At 42.1% G+C, this 20,024-nt stretch overlaps 1 protein-coding gene across 2 annotated transcripts in view; it reads right to left on the bottom strand.

Annotated features, from left to right (window-relative positions):
• The window catches only part of Tet1 (tet methylcytosine dioxygenase 1), a 79,405-nt gene that overhangs the window by 9,801 nt on the left and 49,580 nt on the right, over positions 1–20,024 (bottom strand). For both annotated transcript variants that reach the window (XM_060369443.1, XM_060369444.1), the window contains 6 exons: positions 11,789–12,000; positions 9,036–9,186; positions 8,635–8,730; positions 5,246–5,335; positions 2,941–3,078; positions 2,257–2,560 (listed from right to left, as the gene is read on the bottom strand). In XM_060369443.1, the coding sequence (XP_060225426.1) occupies positions 2,257–2,560; positions 2,941–3,078; positions 5,246–5,335; positions 8,635–8,730; positions 9,036–9,186; positions 11,789–12,000 (991 nt within the window). The remainder of the gene's footprint in view (positions 1–2,256; positions 2,561–2,940; positions 3,079–5,245; positions 5,336–8,634; positions 8,731–9,035; positions 9,187–11,788; positions 12,001–20,024) is intronic.

Raw genomic sequence — 20,024 nt, 5'->3', positions numbered from 1 at the left:
CATTGGGAAGGTTGAGAACCACTGAGATTGACGGTGCTGGAACCACGCCTCTGTCTCCTAAGTGCTGGGACTAAAGGCGTGTGCCTCTCTGCCTAGCCCTTTTCACTTTTTAAAAATGTGTCTTGGGTACTGGAGAGATGGCCCACGAGTTACAAACACTCGTTGCTCTGGCCAAGAACTAGGTTTTGATTCCTGGCACCCATGAGGAAGCTCACAATTGTCTGTAACTCCAGTTCCAGGCATCCAACGCCCTCATCACCAGGCAGGCATGTGATACACAGGCATACACAGAGGCCTGAAGCAGGGTCCTTACAGTACTGGCTGGCCTGTGGTTTACAGAGTCCTCCTGTCTCAATACCGAGAGCACCAGCAGAAGCCAGAATACCCAGAATACCCAGCCCTCTAACATGAGTTTTAGGGCCTGCTTGGGAATGAATCCCAGGCCTTCCCACACACAGTCATGTATTCTCCCAGGGAGCTATATTCCAGCTGCTTGTACTTGTTAACACAAAAGTTTTCCTGAAAAGAATTCTTCCTCTTTAAGAGCAGCCAGTGCTCTCAACTAGTGAGCCATCTCTCTCCTGTCTCTCCTCATGTTTATTCCAAAATTAAAAAAAAATCCTGAACATTCCACTATGCAAGAAGCTATCAAAAACAATTAGATCTATGACAAACATTTCTAAATCAGCTTGAAAAATCTTTACAAATTAAAGACAAGAAAATGAACACTGAGGCACTTTAAAAATAAAAATCAGTGTGCAGAGGAAAAGGAATAAAAAAGGCACTATAAAAGAAATTGTTGGCAGTGGTGGTGCACACCTTTAGTCATATCGCTCAGGAGGGAGAGGCAGGCAGATCTCCGAGGTCAAGACCAATCTGTTTATAGAGAAACCTTTTCTGGAGGAAAGGAAGGAAGGAAGGAAGGAAGGAAGGAAGGAAGGAAGGAAGGAAGGAAGGAAAGAAAGAAAGAAAGAAAGAAAGAAAGAAAGAAAGAAAGAAAGAAAGAAAGGAGGAAGAAACTATTAAGAGTCATTAATAGAAAAAAGAAATCCTCATCAAATGTGGTGGTGCATGCCTGTAATCCCAGCACTCTGGCAGGCAGAGGCAGGAGGACCTCTGTGAGTTTGAAGCCAGCCTCTGTCTACAAAGTAAGTCTAGGACAGCCAAGGCTACACAGAAAAACCTTGTCTTGAAAATGCTCCCCCCACAAAAAAAAAAAAAAAAAAGAAATCCATAGGAAAGTTTTAAAAAGTAACATTGGAACAAATTAGTATTCTCAAATCTGTTGAATAAAGGAGGGTGATGAAATTTACTTTCACCACCACACCCAGCTCCATAATTGTCACTTTACCAGGAAATCCGCAGGAAGCATTAAACACTATGCACTTCAACTATGCACTTCAAGATGTGAAGATAATTACACGTTGATACAAAAGGTATTTAGTTAAAAACCAGAGAGAAGATGGGCAGTGGTGGCACACACCTTTAATCCCAGCACCTGGGAAGCAAAAAACAGACACATCTCTGAGTTGGAGACAAGCCTGGTCTATAGAGTGAGTTTCAAGACAGGGCTACACAGAGAAACCCTGTCTTGAAATAGAAACCAACCAACCAACCAACAAACAAAGAGATAGTGTTACTGCAATGTTACTAACCAAAACCAATCTCACAGAAAAAGGAGCGGAAGTCAGACTTGACCAAGTCCTCAGATCTAACAGCAGCGTAAAGAAAATGGAAGGTAAAGCAACAATCTGTGGGTGACATGAAAGTGGATGAGTTGAGGCCGAAAAAATTAGAAATGAAGTAATTTCCCTGGGCATGTGACAGGAGAAAAAAGAAAATTGAAACTTGGCAGAGTAATAGTGACACATGCCTTTAATTCTAGCGCTCTGGAGTCCACGTCTACAGAGAAAGCCTGTCTCGATGGATGTGAGGAGGAGAGACGGGACAGAGTAAGTTCCAGGACAGCCATTGCTACACAGAGAAATCCTGTCTTAAAAAAACAAAACAAGAGCATGGCGGGCCTGGTGGCACACACCCACCATCCCAGTGCTCTTCCAGGCAGGCAGAGGCAGGCAGGTTGATGTGAGTTTGAGGCCAGCCTAGTCTACAAAATTAATCAAGGCTACACAGAGAAACCCTGTCTCTAAAAACCAAAAAACATAATGCAACACAACAACAACAACAACAACAACAAAACCAAGAAAAGAAAGAAATTGAAATTGAAGCCTCTCTGGAGCTAGCAGCCCGGCTCACCTGGGCCACCCTTACTGGCAGTGGCGTTCCTCCTTGTTCTGAGGCCAGCAGCGGCTGGTTTCTTGTTCTGCTCCATCATTTTGGCCCTCTTCTTTCCACATCGAGGAACAGGTTCGTTGAAACGTAGTTGCTTCTTCCTGGATGGGCCATTGACTTGGATGGCCCCAGATTGGATCTTGGCTTCCATCCCTTCCCGAGAGCCAAATTCATCAGTGTCTGCAAGCCGGTGTAGTGGGAGGATGTGGAGCTGCTCATCCTTTGGAATATTCGTGTCACGGCCATCTTCTCGAATCAAAGTACAAACCTAAGGGACAGAGAGGAGGAATAGGCATGTACTTACTCCTTCGAGCTATGCCTGGCTTCAGTTATAGCAGGTGTGGTGGTTTGAAAAAGAATGACCCCGCCCCCCTAGGCTCATATATTTGAAAGGGTTTATTAGAAAGGTTCTAGGCTCAGCTGACCTGAAACTCACTATAGACCCCGGATGATATAGAACTCAGAGATCCAAGTGCCTTAGCCTCCTGATTGCTGGGATTAATTTGCATGTGCCATCATGTCCAACAGCAAATATTTCTTCTATATGCACACCTTAATATCTTACAATAAGTCAATAACATTTTCAACACAGTTACATTTTAGGAGCACATCTAAAGCAGAAAGGATGAAAGCCACTTGAATACACACCACAGTGCTTCCATTATTCATGTTGTGAATGTCCCTGTGAGAATGGGCACAGAAATCCATGCAGCAGGTGACACCAGAGAAAGGACGGCCTTCCTTGGTACCAAGTCGACAGTCTCCAGCCACATCTTCATATTCCACCTTAAAACAACAAAAACAAAACAAAACAAAACAAAAAAAACAGTAAAACAATTTTTTTTAAAGATTTGTTTCATGTACGAGTGGGTTTGACTGCATGTGTCTGCGCAAAGCACACATGCATGTTCAGATGCCAGAACACGGCGACAGAGCTGGAGTTAGGGACAGTTTCGAGCCACCTTGCTGTGCATGCTGGGTACCAAACCTGTTTGTACAAAATGGCAGCTGGTGTTCTAAACCACTGAAACCATCTCTCCAGCCGAGATCTCTTCCCCACTAAATTTCTCTGTCTGAGTTTGGTTTTGTCTGTAGATATGTGCAGATATGTACAAGTACCCAGGTAGGACAATAGAAGTGTATTGGGGGCTGGCAGACAACTGATGGATAAAGGCACCGGCCGCTGCGGCTGGTGACCTGATAAGAACCAGCAGCCAGCACGAGCCCCACCCCAACAAACACAGTGAGTACACTAACTGTATGTAGAGTTGTAAGTGTTTAAGAAGCAGAACACGGCCAGGCGTGCTGGTGCTCACCTTCAATCCCAGTCTCAAAAAAAAGTGCTCATTCTATGAGCTGCTACAGAAGGTGAACTCGGACCCCTTTCGGCTTTGGAAGGCAGCTAGGCCTGTGTCTACGTGCCAGCATGCTGGTCTTCTTTTGATTTACGCACACGACGCGCCTGCCTGTAGATGCGCAGCACACCCTGCACATCCATGCGGTGCCCCAAGAAGCAAGAAAAGGTCACGGGCCAGGGTCCCCTGAGACGAAGCTGCCGTAAGCCGCCACGCGAGTGCCAGCAAAGAACGGGAATGCTCTGTGGAAGCAGCAGGGGTCCTTCCTTCCCTCCTTCCCTCCTTCCTTCCCTCCCTCTTTCTTTCTTTCCTTTGGGTTTTCAAGACAGGGTTTCTCTGTGTAGCCTTGGCTGTCCTGGACTCACTTTGTTGACCAGGCTAGCCTTGAACTCACAGGGATTTGCCTAATTCTACCTCCCATAGTGCTGGGATTACAGGTGTGTGTTATTCTTTTTTTTTTTTTTTTTTTGAGACAGGATTTCTCTGTGTATCTGTGGCTGTCCTGGAAGTCACCCTCTAGACCAGGTTGGTCTAAAAACTCAGAGATCTGCCTGCCTCTGCCTCTAGAGTGTTGGAATTAAAGGTGTATGCCACCATTGCCAGCAAGGAATTCTTTCTTTGTGGTCGGCTGAGAAAGAGTTTCTCCAGGTTGGCCTTGAAGGCAGAGATCTCCTTGCTTCTGCAGGGCTTCCAAACACTGGGTTCTCAATTAGCTGGCACTTTTAACCACTGAGCCATCTTTCCAAACCCCCTTTATTTTTAAACAAGATCTCTTATACATCAGGCTGGAGTCCCATCAAGTTCTGTCTCCCCTACAGTTTTGTTCTGGAGATGCTACAGACTGTTCTGGGCAGTTTTGGAGATTCTAAAAAGGATAGCAAAGCATTACCTCTAAATTAACATACCCCACTTTTGCCTACACATATAATTCAATTAGTGAGACTACAAAGTGAAGTTTAGGCTGCATAGGAGCACATGAGGCTCCCGTGATATCCAATAAGAAAACTACTTGAACACTCTGGATATTAGCACTTGGGCTCAGAATTTAAGGATGTTTCATGTGTAAGCCTGCACACTGGAGTTTGCATCTTAGCACCCATATAGAAAACCTTGTTTCTGGAAGATTCTTATTCCAAGGAAAATCACTCGGGTTTGAGGGCTTTCAGTATATGTGAGAGCCAAGTTAAGGAAGAGACCCTGCCTCAAAGGCATAGAACGTTTAAAGATTTTTTTTAAAATATTGTTTATTTAAAGATTTATATATATACTGTTCTGCCTGCGTGTATGCCTGTACTCTAGAAAAGGGCACCAGATCTCATTATAGATGGTATGAGTCACAATGTGGCTGCTGGGAAATGAACTCAGAACCTCTGGAAGAGCAGTCACTGCTCTTAACTTCTGGGCCATCTCTTCAGCCCTGAAAGAAGATTCTTGACCTCATTTTCTGGCCTACACACATATTTACACACAGGCACATAAACTGACAACTATTGTAAAAAGAGCACATATCAGTTTTGAAAAGCTATTAATAATAACTTTTTGAGACAGAAATTTGAAGTATTCTTAAGGTCATTGTAAAAGGTTCTAAAAAAACATACTTGATTTTGATAAGCAACTGGAGCCATCTGCTTATAAAGTGGAGCCAATTCTGTAGCCAAGTTCTGTAAATTCTCTTCAAGCTTTTTTTCCTATAGTAAAAGATAAGCCACGTAAGGTAACTTCAAAACACTAAAATAAAGTGAGTCACAGGTATAAGAAAATTACACTTCAAATAATTCTGTGATGCGGCTGACATGCACTTCACACATAAGTACAGTGGGTAGAACAGAAGATAACCGTGTTAACCTGAGCCACTACAAGTGGTTACGGTCTAACTCTACCGTTTGAAATGGAAATTGTTAACGTTAGAAATCTATATAGTGGCCTGGCATGGTGGCACACACCTTTAATTCCAGCACTTGGGAGGCAGAGGCAGGCGGATCTCTAAGTTTCTAGACAGACATTGCTATACAGAAAAACCTTGTCTACAAAAACAAACAAATCTATACAGTGAAGGCTATACTCTTGATGATTAGAATAAAAGACACACCTACTCATGATTTTAAGATTAGAAAGGAAAACACATAAAGTACATTATGTAGCATTTTGTCCTGGCCATTTAAAATAAGCATGCCTGTGAGCCTAACGCTTGGCAGTCTAGCCCAGGAGGACTGAGTTCAAGGCTAGCCAATGTTCCATTAAAAGATGCCATATCTTTAAATAAGGCAACGAAGAGGCTGATGTAATGGTCCAGTCCTTACTGCTCTTCTCTTTCAGAGGCGGTGGATTTCACACACACACACACACACACACACACACACACACACACGGACTGATAAAAAAAGAAAACAGTACGCTGAAGTTTATCAGCTAGTGCTCTCTACTATAAACGCTGCAAAATGGGGAGGGTTGAGAAATACTAAGTAAGATGATGATTAATACAATCATAAAGAATCTATGCTAAACAGACTTGCTTGCAATTCCAGCACATCAGGAAAGCTGCATTTGATAGTAGCGCCTGTTTTATTATGAGCAAAGCAGTGTCAAAGTCAGAATGAGTGATTTATTTATTATCTGTCCGATAGCCCTGTGACAAGTAACCACACTTTACCACTAAGCCATCTTTCTGATGACATTACTCATCACTCAGGAAATTTCAAACCAACATTCCCAGTTTGCATTGAAGAACTGTCTCAACTGACTTTGTCTGATTCCACCAGTAAAAAAAAGACAGTTGTAACAAACACCATCTTTATTTTTATTTTTATTTTTTTTAAACATCTCCAACCAACCTTGGCAAGCATTCAATCTCTGGACCACAGTTACTAACTTACTAACTACCTAACTAACCCCGTGCTAAACTGTTCTCAAGGATAGTCCATTTGAAAAGCCTTTTGGCTAATTCCAAACCATAACTATAAAAGGATCTGGAGACATAGTATTAAAGGAGTGTACTTATTCCACTTTCAAGCATTCCTAAATTCCTGGCTTTGGCTTACAGAGCAGCTGATGCTCACAACTCCTTCCCTTTGTTGCTGTGGCTTCAACTGAGTCCAGCTGTCAACGGGTGTTATAAGCAGTTATAATGTTACTTATTATCAAGAATAACCAACATTTCCAGGCAGTGGTGGCACACACCTTTAATCCAATACTCGGGAGGTAGAGGCAGGTGGATCTCTGAGTCTGAAGCCAGCCTAGTATACAGAGCAAGGTCCAGGTTAGCCAGGGATACACAGAGAAACATTGTGTCAAAAATCCAAAAGGGAGGAAAAAAAAAAAAAAGAATAACTAGCATTAACTTATTAAGATTAAAGTATAAAAAAGAAATTGTTATGCCAATACCTTTTATAACATGAACAAATAATTTAGTAATATAGGACAAAATCTCACTGCCTTGTTTGTTTGGTTTTTTGAGATGATATCTCACTATATAACTCTGCCTGGACTTGAACTCAGAGATCTGCTTGCCTTTGCCTCCCAAGTGCCAAAAGTATGTGGTACTACACCCAGCCTTAGCCAGATTTTTTTTTTTTTTTAGGATTTATTATGTATACAATGTTCTGTCTGCATGTACACACATATGCCAGAAGAGGGCATCAGATCTCAGTATAGATGGTTGCAAGTCACCATGTGGCTGCTGGGAATTGAACTCAGGACCATTTGGAAGAACCTTCAGTGCTATTAACCTCTGAGCCATCTCCAGCCCCCCAGATTTTACTTTTTTAAGATTTGTTTATTTATTTTGTAGATGAGTGGTCTAACTGCATGTACACCTGTATGCCAGAAGAGGGCACCAGATCTCAGTATAGATGGTTGTGAGCCACCATGAGGTTGCTGGGAATTGAACTCAGGGCCTTTGGAAGAGCATATATGCTCTTAACTGCTGAGCCATCTCTCCATCCCAACCTGCCAGATTTAAGGGGCACAGATGTTCTGAGCAAAGTTTTGTACTTATCTACAAATATACTTCATGAGACTTGTTCTGAAGTACCTTCAGCTGCAGTTACTATAGGGATTTTTCTTGTGGTTATTACTATCAGGTATCAATTAAATGTGATATATAAATATTGGTTGACCCCTGCCATTTATGATGTTTCCTATTTACCTTACATTAAAAGCGTTGACTCCAATGTGCTGAATTAATGTGGTTTCCTTGAAGATTTAATCTCAATATAATTTCTATTTCTTTTTTTTTCCAATAATTTCTATTCATTACAAATTATTGACCTATGCTTTCTTCCTTTTTTTTTTTTTTTTTTTTTGGTTTTGGTTTTCGAGGCAGGATTTCTCTTTGTAGCCCTGGCTGCCCTGTGCTCACTTTGTAGACCAGGCTGGCCTTGAATTCACAGGTATCTGACCACCCCTGCCTCTCCAGGTGCTGTGATTACAGGTGTGAACCACCAAGCACAGCCTGACCTATGCTTTCAAAAACATGCTTTCTGGGAAGTAGAAGAGATGGCCATGCTCAAGTAACAGCTCCTACAGTTCTAGCAAGTCAATGAAACAGCAGGAACTCTAGTCTTTCAGTTTGATTTTCTAAAACATGATTTCACTCTGAAGCCTTGACTGGCATGGAAATTGCAGTGATCTTCCTGCCTTAGCCTAAGATTGCAGGTGTGAGACATCATGCTCAGTTTAAGAAATAAAGTTCAATGAAAATATTTTGATGCATTAGAGAAAGCCATTTGTACATATAACTAGGTGAAATACTTTGCTCATAATAGTTAAGTATAGCTAGTTAGTGATGGTAATGGAACTATATTTGCAAAACACCATTTCTTATATGAATAATCTTTGCCCTAACAAAATACAAAATATTCCCACACTGAACCTGTTCAGTCAGAAGCGCCCCCCTTCCCATTTTCCAGTTCAACAAGAAGGACTTGCAAGTCCATGCTTCAACTTAAAAAAACCCTGAAGAGTACATTTGACTAATTTCTCTGCTTACCAGGGCCTTGTGTTCTGGAATGATCCGTCTAGGCTTCACGGGCTTCACACGGCTTCTTTTTTCAGAACGTATTCCAGTAATTCTCTTATAGTAGTTCTGTGGGTAGGGAATTTTCTTAGTTTTTAAAATGTTGGCAAGTGGGTTTGTTCGACTCTGGCTGCCCATAACACCTAAGTTCTTTTAACAATGGTGCCCTCTGGTGTTGAGGAGTAGGAAGACAGACCCATAGACAACTGAAATACTTGAGGTCTTGATATATTTAGAATCTAAGTAGTTACATACATATTTTACTGATTTATGATTGTTTTTTAATAACTAATTCTGTCTTCAATAAGCTTTTTAGGAACTGTACATGGTTTCATACTGTAGATGGTGCACTGTAAATTAAAAAGAAAACTCACGTGTAAGGGATAGTTTGGAGCAAGTCTGAATTTTCTGGGGTTTGGGCTTCTCCCAAACTTACAGCCGTTGAAATACATGCTCCACGAACAGCCAAAGGAGAAAGATGCTCCACATGTCTTTGGATTGAGGCCCTGGCAGGTGCAGGTTCGACTGGAAGATGGTCAGCAGGATGTTAGACAAGGTGACGGAGAGGCATGTACAGTGTGTATAGGTTATAATATTTAGCTATTGCCTTTAACTCTCTTCATTAAGACACACCCTCGCTGTATCTAGCCTCAAACTTACAAGCAGTTCTCTTCCTTCTGAATCTATTCTTGATTCTTATTTAACTAAAATGATTGTTCAAGGTTCTATAGCCAAGACAATGGAGAAATAAAAGGCACACAATTAAAATCCTTTAACAGAAATGAAAATAGTTTCATTTCTTCTTTGAACCTTCACTCCTTTTTTTTTTTAAGATTTACTTATTATTTATACAATATTCTGCCTGCATGTGTGCCTGCACACCAGAAGAGGGCACCAGATCTTATTATGGATGGTGGTATGCCACTATAGGGTTGCTGGGAATTGAATTCAGGACCTCTGGAAGAGCAGCCAGTGCTCTTAACCTCTGTGCTATCTCTCCAGTTCACTTTATCTCCTTTTTTTTCTAATATAACAAGGGCATAATTTTTTTTTCAGTAAATATACAATCCTGTCAGTTTTAATGAAAAGACTTATGAGGATTACAATAGGAATAATGAAAAGAAAGATTGTTTTATTTGGGGCATTTCTGAACCACTGAAACAGATTCTAAATGAAGAAATTTAGAATTCCAGGCCAGCTCTCCAGAACCCGCCTCAGACATCCAAACAAATAAATAAACTACAAATAACAGGAATAAGGATGATTGTAAGAACACTGGCTCTATCCCAGTAGAGGGTAGGAGAATCCTTAACATCTGAATTTTATTGATATACTTCTCTATTTTCTGTGGTGCTGGGGATTGAGCCCAGGGCCTTCCACAAGCTAGGTAGGTACATAGGTACACCACCCCCAAGATACTCCTCAGCTCAGTGTTTAAGACTAATGAAAATGTTACAAAATTTACAGATCAAAACCATTTCTTAATTTTAGATGTGAAAGGCAAGACAATGATATAAGACTATAAATAGGGCTGGAGAGATGACTCAGAGGTTAAGAGCACTGGCTGTTCTTCCTAAAGGTCCTGAGTTCAATTCCCAGCAACCACATGGTGGCTCACAACCATCCATAGTGAGATCTGGTGCCCTCTTTTGACAGAATACTGTATTAAAAAAAAAAAAGACTATAAGGAGAGACAGGAGGTACTGCAAGAGTTGGAAAGAAGAAAAAGCAGGACAGATTCCAATCCAAAGGGTCAAATTAGTCACCGAAGGAAACTAAACTTGATAGACTAGTAGAAAATGTTCAGTTTTTAAAATGATATGGTAAAGTGTTAAGATAGGATATTCTCATGTTTTTTTTCCTCAAGACAAAGAAATTCATCTGATTGATGAATTTAGAAGATTAAACAGAGTATGAACTTTTAGGGAAATGATTTGACATGCTTATTATTATAAACCATAATAAAATGATTAGCAAATTGTAATCCTTAAAGGAATTAAAGGATAAAGTAGTCAACTACTAACTACTATGTTACAAATTTTTTGTAATTCCAACACAGTGGACTAAACCCAGGACACATATGGCAAACAACCTACCACTCAGCTATGCCATTCATTTTACACTCTTTGGAAACAAGAAATGGAACAGAGGAAGGACAGCAGCACATTATCCATGTCACCAAGAGGCAGGAAAATTGGGAGTTCTGAACTACTACAGAATCTGCCTCAGAAAAGAAAATGGAAAGGTAGCCCTTTAGAAAGGACTGGCCTTGAGTTATTACCTCACAGTGGTCTAAAGGGTCAGCAGGGGTGACAGGCCATGAGGAAGAATCACTTAAGATCCAGACTTACAGATGGCCAGGGTAAGACTCAAAAGAAATAAAAAGGAATGACACCAGTTCTTAGCCATTTGGGCCAGGGAAGATCACCAATCATGGAAGCCAAAGTAAGATCCCACTGATGTCACTTCTGTATTGAATTCTATGTTACTTCTGTAGTGACTTTATCAGGAAGAGTCTTCAAATTCTGAAGAGGAAACTCTGCTAACGAGCCTTTCCTTATACTCTTTAACAACGAGTTGGATAAGATACAATGCCAAAAAAAAAAAAAAAAGAAAGAAAGAAAAAAGAAAAAAAAAAAAGAGATGAAAAAGGCCCCAAGTTCAACCACTAAGACCCACCCCCAATAAATTCTAAAGTGGAATTGTTTTTTATTGGTGTCTGGCCTACATGTATGTCTGTGTGAGGGTGTCAGAAGCCCTGGAATTGGAGTTACAAACAGGTGTGAGCTGCCATGTAGGTACTGGGAATTGAACCCAGATCCTCTGGAAGATCAGTCAGTGCTCTTAATTTTTGAGCCATCTCTCTAGCTCTGCAGAATGCTCTTAAATGCATTTAAAATGGAGAAGGAAGAGGAAACAACAAGGTCTCACTTTGCAGTCTTAGCTAGCCTAGGCCATTGAGAAGAGCGAGCTGCGCTCCTCCTCTGAAGGCGTGGAGCACCACACCCGGTAAAGGCTGGTTTTCCTTTCACAGAACGTAAAGGTCCTTCACACGATAGTCTTAGCGGGCACATATCTAGCACACACAACAGAGAAGGGAAAGGCAGAACAAAGCAGATCTGATTACTTTTCGTTGAGGGTACATCTTCTGTCAGTGGGGTGCCCGCTGTAGCACCGTAAGCTCTCCGTGAGCTCTTTGTACAGGCGGTCAGCCATCGGGCGAGGGATGCCTTCCCACAGCAGGATGAGCACGACCATCACAGCTGTCTGACAGTAGTGGCCTACTCGCACTCGGACCAGACAAAGGACCTTCTCTTCAGGACCACTCCTTCTAATCACCTGAAGGCGAGAAACAAACAAAAACACAGAATGTATTCATCTACACAAGCTTTACACATTGGAAGGCCAGACTTCTCTTTTTCTTTTTTCCTTTTTTGAGAAGGATATCATATAGCCCAGACTCATTATAAAATAAAATAAAATAAAATGGAAAAAAGTTTCCATTAAGATTTATGTATATGGTGTAGCACGCGATAGTATCAGCTACATGAAGTTTTGGGATTCCATGTGGGTGCTAGGAACTGAACCTGGGACCTCTGTAAGAACAGGAAGTGCTCTTAAATACTGAGGCATCCCTCGAGCCCTGGAAACAACCTATCAACTTTTTACACTGGGCAGGCAAACTTGCTAGACAGCCTTCCTACGTCACCCATGATGACTTTAAATTAACTACTACAGCCAAGGGGCACTATGTCCAGGAAAGCTGCTTTAGGTTAAGGAGTCTATAGTGAAAAACAACTTAAACACATTAGTCAGGACTGTGTAAGGTCTCAAAATACTGCAGGCCAAATACCTATAGCTACCATGGCAGCAGAGCATTTGTCGGGGTTTCATGGAGCTTCAAATAAAACCCTAACAAACCTGTTTGATTTTAATTAATTTAATTAATCTAGTTAATAGAGAAGTGGAATGATCCAAGGAGAAGATGACCTGCAGAGGAACTTTTATTTGCCTGCTTCAATTGTTGTCTGGGAGGCTTCCTGCCTCCTTTTGCTAACCTAGGCCTAGCCCTGGAAGCTTCTAGCCTCTGTACAATCTAACCTAGGCCTAGAATGTTTTCAGCCTCTGAGACTTACTGCTCAATAAGCTCACCCTTTCCTGTTCCTAATGCGCTCTGAGCTGGCTGGTTCAACTCAACTGTTCTTGTCAAACTCCTCTCCCCGCTGACTTATTCTTTTCTTTTTTAAAAAAATTTATTTTATGTGTCAGATCACCTAGAACTGCGGTTACAGACAGTTATGAGCTGCCACGTGGGTGCTGGGAATTGAACCTGAGTCCTATGAGGAAGAGTAAGCCAGTGCTCTTAGCCACTGAGCTATCCCTCCAGGCCCCAGCTGACTTATTCAATTGACTTTTATCCCGGCCTCTGAATTGCTCTGATGGCCTCAAACTATCTGCAATCTGCCCAAATTTCCTGGTTCCTTCTCATTCTCTTGTTCTGTTTTCACCTGTGTTCTTTCTCTGCAACCTGTATATTACTTCTGGTAAAACTGTCTCTTGCTCTCTGCATTTCCCCTTAAGTCACTTTCTTTTCCTCTCTCTTCAATGACCTGCACTGTAAAATGTTCAGACTTTTTGGTTGGGCCATTGCTCAACTGATGCAGTGCTCACCGAGCATGCATGAATCTCTGTGTTCAATCCCAACAGCACACAAACCCAGCATAGGGTAATACATGCCTGCAAGCCCAGCATCCCTGAGGTGAGGGCAAGAGAAGCAGAAGGCCACAATTATCCCTGGCTACACATCTAGTTTGAAGCTAGTTGGGATATATGAGGAGACCCTGAATCAAAGAAATAATAATAGTCTTTTCAATAAATGTTATCATGTAGCTGTCCTCATGAGATGGGATGCAAGGGTTAAGTTTTGTTTTGAGCCTGCCATCAACACTGACAGCCAGCTAGATGTGGTGGGGAATGACCCTAATCAGAGCATTTGGAGGGCAGAGGCACATTGAGGGCAGCCTGTTCTTCGTAGGAGCTCCAGGCCAGCCACACTACAGTGAGGCCTTGACTTAAAAACAAACAAGCAAAACAAGCAAGAGCAAAAGACTTAAGAGTATTCTTGTTTTTCGAGACAGGGTTTCTCTGTGTCTCCTTGGCTGTCCTAGAACTCACTCTGTAGACCAGGCTGCTTCTGCCTCTGGAGTGCTGGGATTAAAGACGTGTGCCCCCACTACCCCCGACCCTGGCAAGACTGAGAGTTTAATGCATGGAACTCACATGTTGCAGAGCATTGGCTATTTATAGTTATCTTCTAGTCAACAAACATCTGCCACAAAATATGTGCACCAACACCCAGCCAATCACTGATGTCCACTAATAATAAACATGCAAATTATATATACATTGTATATAAAAATGTAAAAATCCGAAAGGCAGGATCAGCAAGGATGTTCAGCATATACGGGCACCTGAGATGGCTTTCCCTAAACCGTTATGTATTTAGGCTTGGTGGCATACACATTTAATCCCCGTGCTCCTGGTCTATAAAGCTCCTGGCCAGCTAGGGGAAACGCTGTCTAAATTATCCTAGTAGTAGAGTGCTTTCTTGGCATGTACCAGCCAAAGTCTGATCTTTTGCCACAAAGGGAAAAACAAAAAAACCCAAGCCCATACCCTACCATATTCTCCACACCACCCTCACAAATACGAAGGTAAAAGAAATCCCAACAGAAAGGCTAAAAAGAACAAGATACAAAATACCAAAATAGGAAGAAACTGAACCTTGGGCACATTACACACGATCTGAAGACTGCCAACAAAACTCTAGTGTGAACACAAAGCCAAAGGTTCCACCTGAGGTTACAGATGCACTCTCCCTCCTCTCGTATAGGGACTGTATCGAGGTGGAGTGGGATGAAGGCAATCGACCTAGCACAGAGCCGTACCCTTAGTCAGAGGTTATTCCAGGAACCGAGACGCAGACACTTGTAAAGGGTGCTAGTCATGTACAGTGAGTGCACTTCTAAAATGTCTGTTTGTTTGTTTATTTGTTCTACTGCAGCAGTTGAGGCACCTGAGCCAGAGGCCAGCACAAACACTTGTTAAACAAATGATTAAAAACCACAAAGTCCAATAGAGTTATATTTCAAACCCTAAAGTTGATACTAGTCAATTAGAATTGAGCAAATAAATTATCAGACTTTAAATTAACCATATATAAAACATGCTTATTAGAGGCAAAGGCAGGAGAAACCCAAGGCCCAAGCTCTAACAGACCTTCTTAAAATTGAGAAAGTGAAATTCAAATCAATTCTTGTTCTTTAGTATCTAACAGGATTTGTCAACTCGTATATTACAGGAACCAAATGGCAATGTGACTTGAGAAGAAAAAGGTTTCCCTTTCTGTTACTTCAGAAGTAGCTATCTATTTATCTATCTGTTTGTCTGTCTGTCTATCTCTCTATCTGCTTTGGGGCCCAGGAGTCCCAGGTCTTACTGAGCAAGCCTGGTTCCTATGCAAATACAAGAATGTTGAGTTCAATCCCCACCAAGCACCAAAAAGTTGGACATGACCATGCACCCCTTTAACCAGGGCACTGAAGACCAGAGACAGGTGGACCAAATAGCAAGCTTCTTCTGGTTCCTAAGCAAGAGGAAGGAAGCTGCAATTCTCCTCTACTATCCAAATGAGTGACATATATGCACCCTCACAGTCACCCTTTTTACAAACACCACGCCAAAACAAGACTTAGTTTTCCTAAAGTGCACTATGAATTATGAAACTAACACAGTCTTCAAAACATCTTGCACTGTGTTATTTTGGAGATTGAGTCTTGCTACATAGTACAGACTGGCCCAGGCCTTGGAATCGTCTGCTTTGGCCTCCTGAACATTGGATGGGGTTTTGCCCCCATGCCTATGGTTCTAGAAATGCTGCATGTGACAAAACTACCCCTTTATCCTTTTAGTGACTGAGAAAGGGTCCGATGAGCACAGGCACCTTTTCCTCAGGGGTTCCGGCCTAGAGTCTGAGGGATGGAGATATAGCTCAGTGAACGGCACTTTCTAGTATGTACAATACCCCAATTTCTAGCTCCGGCAGGGAAACTGAGGCACAATGCTATAAATCTGCTGAGCCTTCTCAATATCCTTCCGTCAATCAAATCCCATCCACAGCCGGGGATTTGTTTGTTTGATTGGTTGGTTGGTTAGCGTTGGTTTTTTTTGGAGATAGGGTTTCCATGTCTAGCCCTGGCTGTCCTGGAATTCACTTGGTAGACCAGGCTCTGCTTACCTCTGTCTCCTGAGTGCTGATATTAAACTGCATCACCACCACTGGCTATAAGCTAACATTTTCAAGTGTGTATGTGTGTCTCAATACCATAGCATTTGTCTGGCATGTGGTAAGGTCTTAGATTCAATATTCAAACCACAACTAAATAGGTAGATAGGTAATTTAAAAATTCTCTCTGGGCTGGAAGTGGTGTTGCTTGCCTTTAATGCCAGGTCTTCTAAAGCCACTGTCTTTCTTTCTTTCTTTCTTTCTTTCTTTCTTTCTTTCTTTCTTCCTTCCTTCCTTCCTTTTTTCCTTTCTTTCTTTCTCTCTTTCTGTCTGTCTTTCTTTCTCTCTCTCTCTCTCTCTCTTTCTTTCTTTCTTTCTTTCTTTCTTTCTTTCTTTCTTTCTTTCTTTCTTCTTGAGCCAGGGTTTCTCTGTGTAGCCTTGGCTGTCCTCAAACTTGCTCTGTAGACCAGGCTGACCTCGAACTCAGTCTCTCAAGTGCTGAGATGAAAGGCATGTACCACCACAGCCTGACAAGCAGCCATATCTTTAAATTTGAGGTCAGCCTGATTATAGTCAGTTGCAGGCCAGAGAGCACATTTATCTTTTCATTTATTTTCATTGATTAATAATATTTTATGACATGGATAAACCATATTTTGATGCTACACTCCTTTGTTGATAGACATTGGGTTCCCTACCCTTTTGACAATCTGATCCTTTCTAGATCATTAAGGCTGGTAAGGCCCATCTGGACTCTTTCAAAATGAAAGAACTATTCTTGATTAATGGTGAATGAAGTTACAGTTTCTAAGCCTTCAACAAATTTAGTGAGCCGGGCATTGGTGGTGCACATCTGTAATCCCAGCACTCTGGGAGGAAGAGGCAGGCAGATCTCTGTCAATTGTAGGCCAGGCTGGTCTAAGAGTAAGTCCAGGACAGCTAAAGCTACACAGAGAAACCCTGTCTGGTGGTGGTGGTGGTGGTGGTGGTGGTGGTGGTGGTGGTGGTGGTGTACAATTTAGATAGCAGAAGCAGCCTTGGAGGTCCCATGGATTAGTGTCTTGCTTCAACAGACTTTGGATGGAACAGAACCCGGGACTCCCTCGTTGTTAGCTTTTAGCTAACAGTCTTCCCAGTAGCAACCTCCCAGACCATCTTCTAGGCCTTTGACTCCTAGGACCAGCCAGCACAGTCTTAGTTCCGGTTAGCGTCACACTGTGGATCAGCTGTAACTTCTCAGATTCGAAATAATTATTCCATCTAAGTAGAAGCTACCATGAAGCACTTGAGGCCTGCCTCCTCTGCTCTGTGCCAGCCAGCAGGACCGCCACCTGAACCTCTCAAAGCCACTAGGCAGTTCTGTAACCACCCTGGAGCTCCTCCAAATCTTGCAACAAGTAGAAATAAAGCTTTGTTTGTTTTTCAAGGCAGGGTTTCTCTGTGTGGCCCTGGCTATTCTGGACTCACTTTGTAGATCATGCTGCCCTCGAATGCACACAGATCCACCTACTTCTGCTTCTCCTAGTGCTGGGATTACAGGTTTGCACCACAGTGCCTGGCAAAAATAAAGCTTTTTGAAACAGCAAATAGGCTGGGTACTCAGGGAGGCAGAGGAAGGCGAACTGCTGTGAGTTCAAGGCCAGCCTGATCTACAAAGTTCTGAGACAGCTGAGGTTACACAGCCAAACCCTGTCTTAAACAAAACAAAAAACAAAACAAGAAAGAAAAAAGAATCATCAAATGAATGAATGAAGGGTTAGAAAGATGGGTAAAAGATAGCTCAGTGGGTCTGTTGGCAGGAGCCATGATAGATTGAAGTTTCCCTTTTTAGCATATATGTATGTACAAACACACACACTAACAAAAACAAAATATGTTCACCAAAATGAAAAAGTTAAACACATTTGTTCCCTATGGCTGTCATCAAAGGCAAGAGAGTTTGAAGATACTCTGGACTGTATAGACAAATAGCCTGAGTTGATCACAAAAAACAGAAAAAGAAATTAATGCTCATCCTTAGGCCTGAGTGTTTTGCCTCTGTGTGTCTGCTCCATGTGAATACGGTGCACCCATCACCCAAAAAGGCTCCGCATGGCCTGGAACTGGAGTTGCAGGCAATTGCAAGCCACCGCACGGTGCTGGGACCTGGATGTGGTCCTCTGGAAGAACACCCAGAGCTCACAAACCCGGAGCTGCCTATCCAGCCCTACCTTCATTCATATAGTCACACAGTGTGTCAGATGATGTGACATTCCCAGACCTGTTTCTCTTATTTTCCTGTTTAGTTCTTGCCATCCAGTGTTGAGGGGGAATTTCTTGTGCCTTTCATGTGCATGAGCATGAAGGCCACTGAGAAGCTGCCAAACTTTACCATGTGGATACTGTATGTGGCAAAGGGAAAAGGCTTATTTTCAGTTCAGTTTAATTTTATGCACATGATAGAAGTCCTTTATGAAAGACATGATTTGTAAATATTTTCTCCGATCCCTGTCAGTTCTCTTTTCTCTATTACTAGTGGCCTTTGTAGCAAAAAAAACAAAAAAACAAAAAAACAACAACAACAAAAAAAAAACTCTTTGAATTTTGATGGAGCTTATCTTTTGCTTGTCTGCTTTGAGACACTGGTAATCAACATGGACCCTGAACAACCCACTGCCAATTTTTGTACCTCTTTGACAGGATTACAAGTATCAGCAACCATACGTGGAATTACTTATTTTTAGGACATTTGCACTACAGCTGTTCTTTCAAAGAAATATTTTATACAGTTACCTGGCCATATCAGAAACACTGACTGGTAAGACTCTATTTTTCCATGATCATGTTGGCATGCATCCTGTTTAAAAGTCACTGAAGGCTTATCTATGAACTATTAATTCTGTTCCATTGACTGTACATCTAATCCTATGACAGTAACCATATGTATTATTTTTTTTTTCTTTGCTCTGATAAAGATCATGACTAAAAACATTGGGGAAATGGGTCCAATTGGCTTTCAGGTTAGAAGCCAGCAGCAAAAGAGGCAAGGGAAGGAATAAAGGCAGAACAAGAGGCCAAAAGTGAAGTAGAGGTCACTGCTTACTGGCCTGCTCAGCCTGCTTTGGTTGGCTTGGTTTGGTTTTTGTTTGTGTGTGTGTGTGTGGGGGGGTGTTTGTTTTTCTGAGACAGGGTTTCTCTGTGTAGCCTTGGCTGTCCTGGACTTGCTCTGTAGACCAGGCTGGCCTCAAATTCACAGAGATCTGCCTGCCTCTGCCTCCCCAAGTGCTGGTATTATGGGCATGTGCCACCCTGTTCAGCTTGGTTGGTTGTTTTTTTGTTTTGTTTTGAGAGAGTTCCTCTGTGTATCGCTGGCTGTACTGGAACTCACTCTGTAGACCAGGCTGGCCTCCAACTTAAAGAGATTCACCTGCCTCTGCCTCCTGAGTGCTGGTGTATACCACATCTGGTACACACATCACATGGTGTGAGCGAAGGTAGCTCCAGCACTCGGGGAGGCAGAGGCGGGAGGCAGAGGCAGGTGGTTCTCTGTGAGTTTGAGGCCAGCCTGGTCTCAAAGCAAGTCCAGGACAGCCAAAGCTACAAAAAGAAACCCTGTTTCGAAAAACCAAACCAAACAAACAAAAAACCCACCAAAACAAAAACAAACAAACGAAGAAAGAAACAAAAAACACTTGTATACCACCACCAGCCAGCCGTGAAATTTGAGAAAAGTAATATTTGCTATTAGATACACTAGGGTATCTTATGTAGAAATGCTTGAGGGCCTGGGTCCAAGTCCTTAGAACCCATATAAAAAAACAAACAAACAGGAGTGACATCATCACCTGTAGTCCCAACACTGCAATTGGAGAAAGGAATATATCTGAAGCTCACTGGCAAGTGCTAGGCCAATGAGAGCTTCTGTCTCAAAGAGTGTTCAGTGTAACCCAGGAAAATGCCTCCGTAGTAAATGTGTGTGTGTGTGTGTGTGTGTGTGTGTGTGTGTGCACCCATACATGTACAGTGGAACACAGACATGATGTGAGCCGCACTCATTCTAATAAACAAATAGATGACTTTTAAAAACTGAACTTTGTGT

This window comes from Meriones unguiculatus, chromosome 16 (genome assembly GCF_030254825.1).
Source record: "Meriones unguiculatus strain TT.TT164.6M chromosome 16, Bangor_MerUng_6.1, whole genome shotgun sequence".
Lineage (NCBI taxonomy): Eukaryota > Metazoa > Chordata > Mammalia > Rodentia > Muridae > Meriones > Meriones unguiculatus.
Note: the sequence above shows the minus strand (reverse complement) of the source record. Positions and strands in the feature narration are given on the sequence as shown.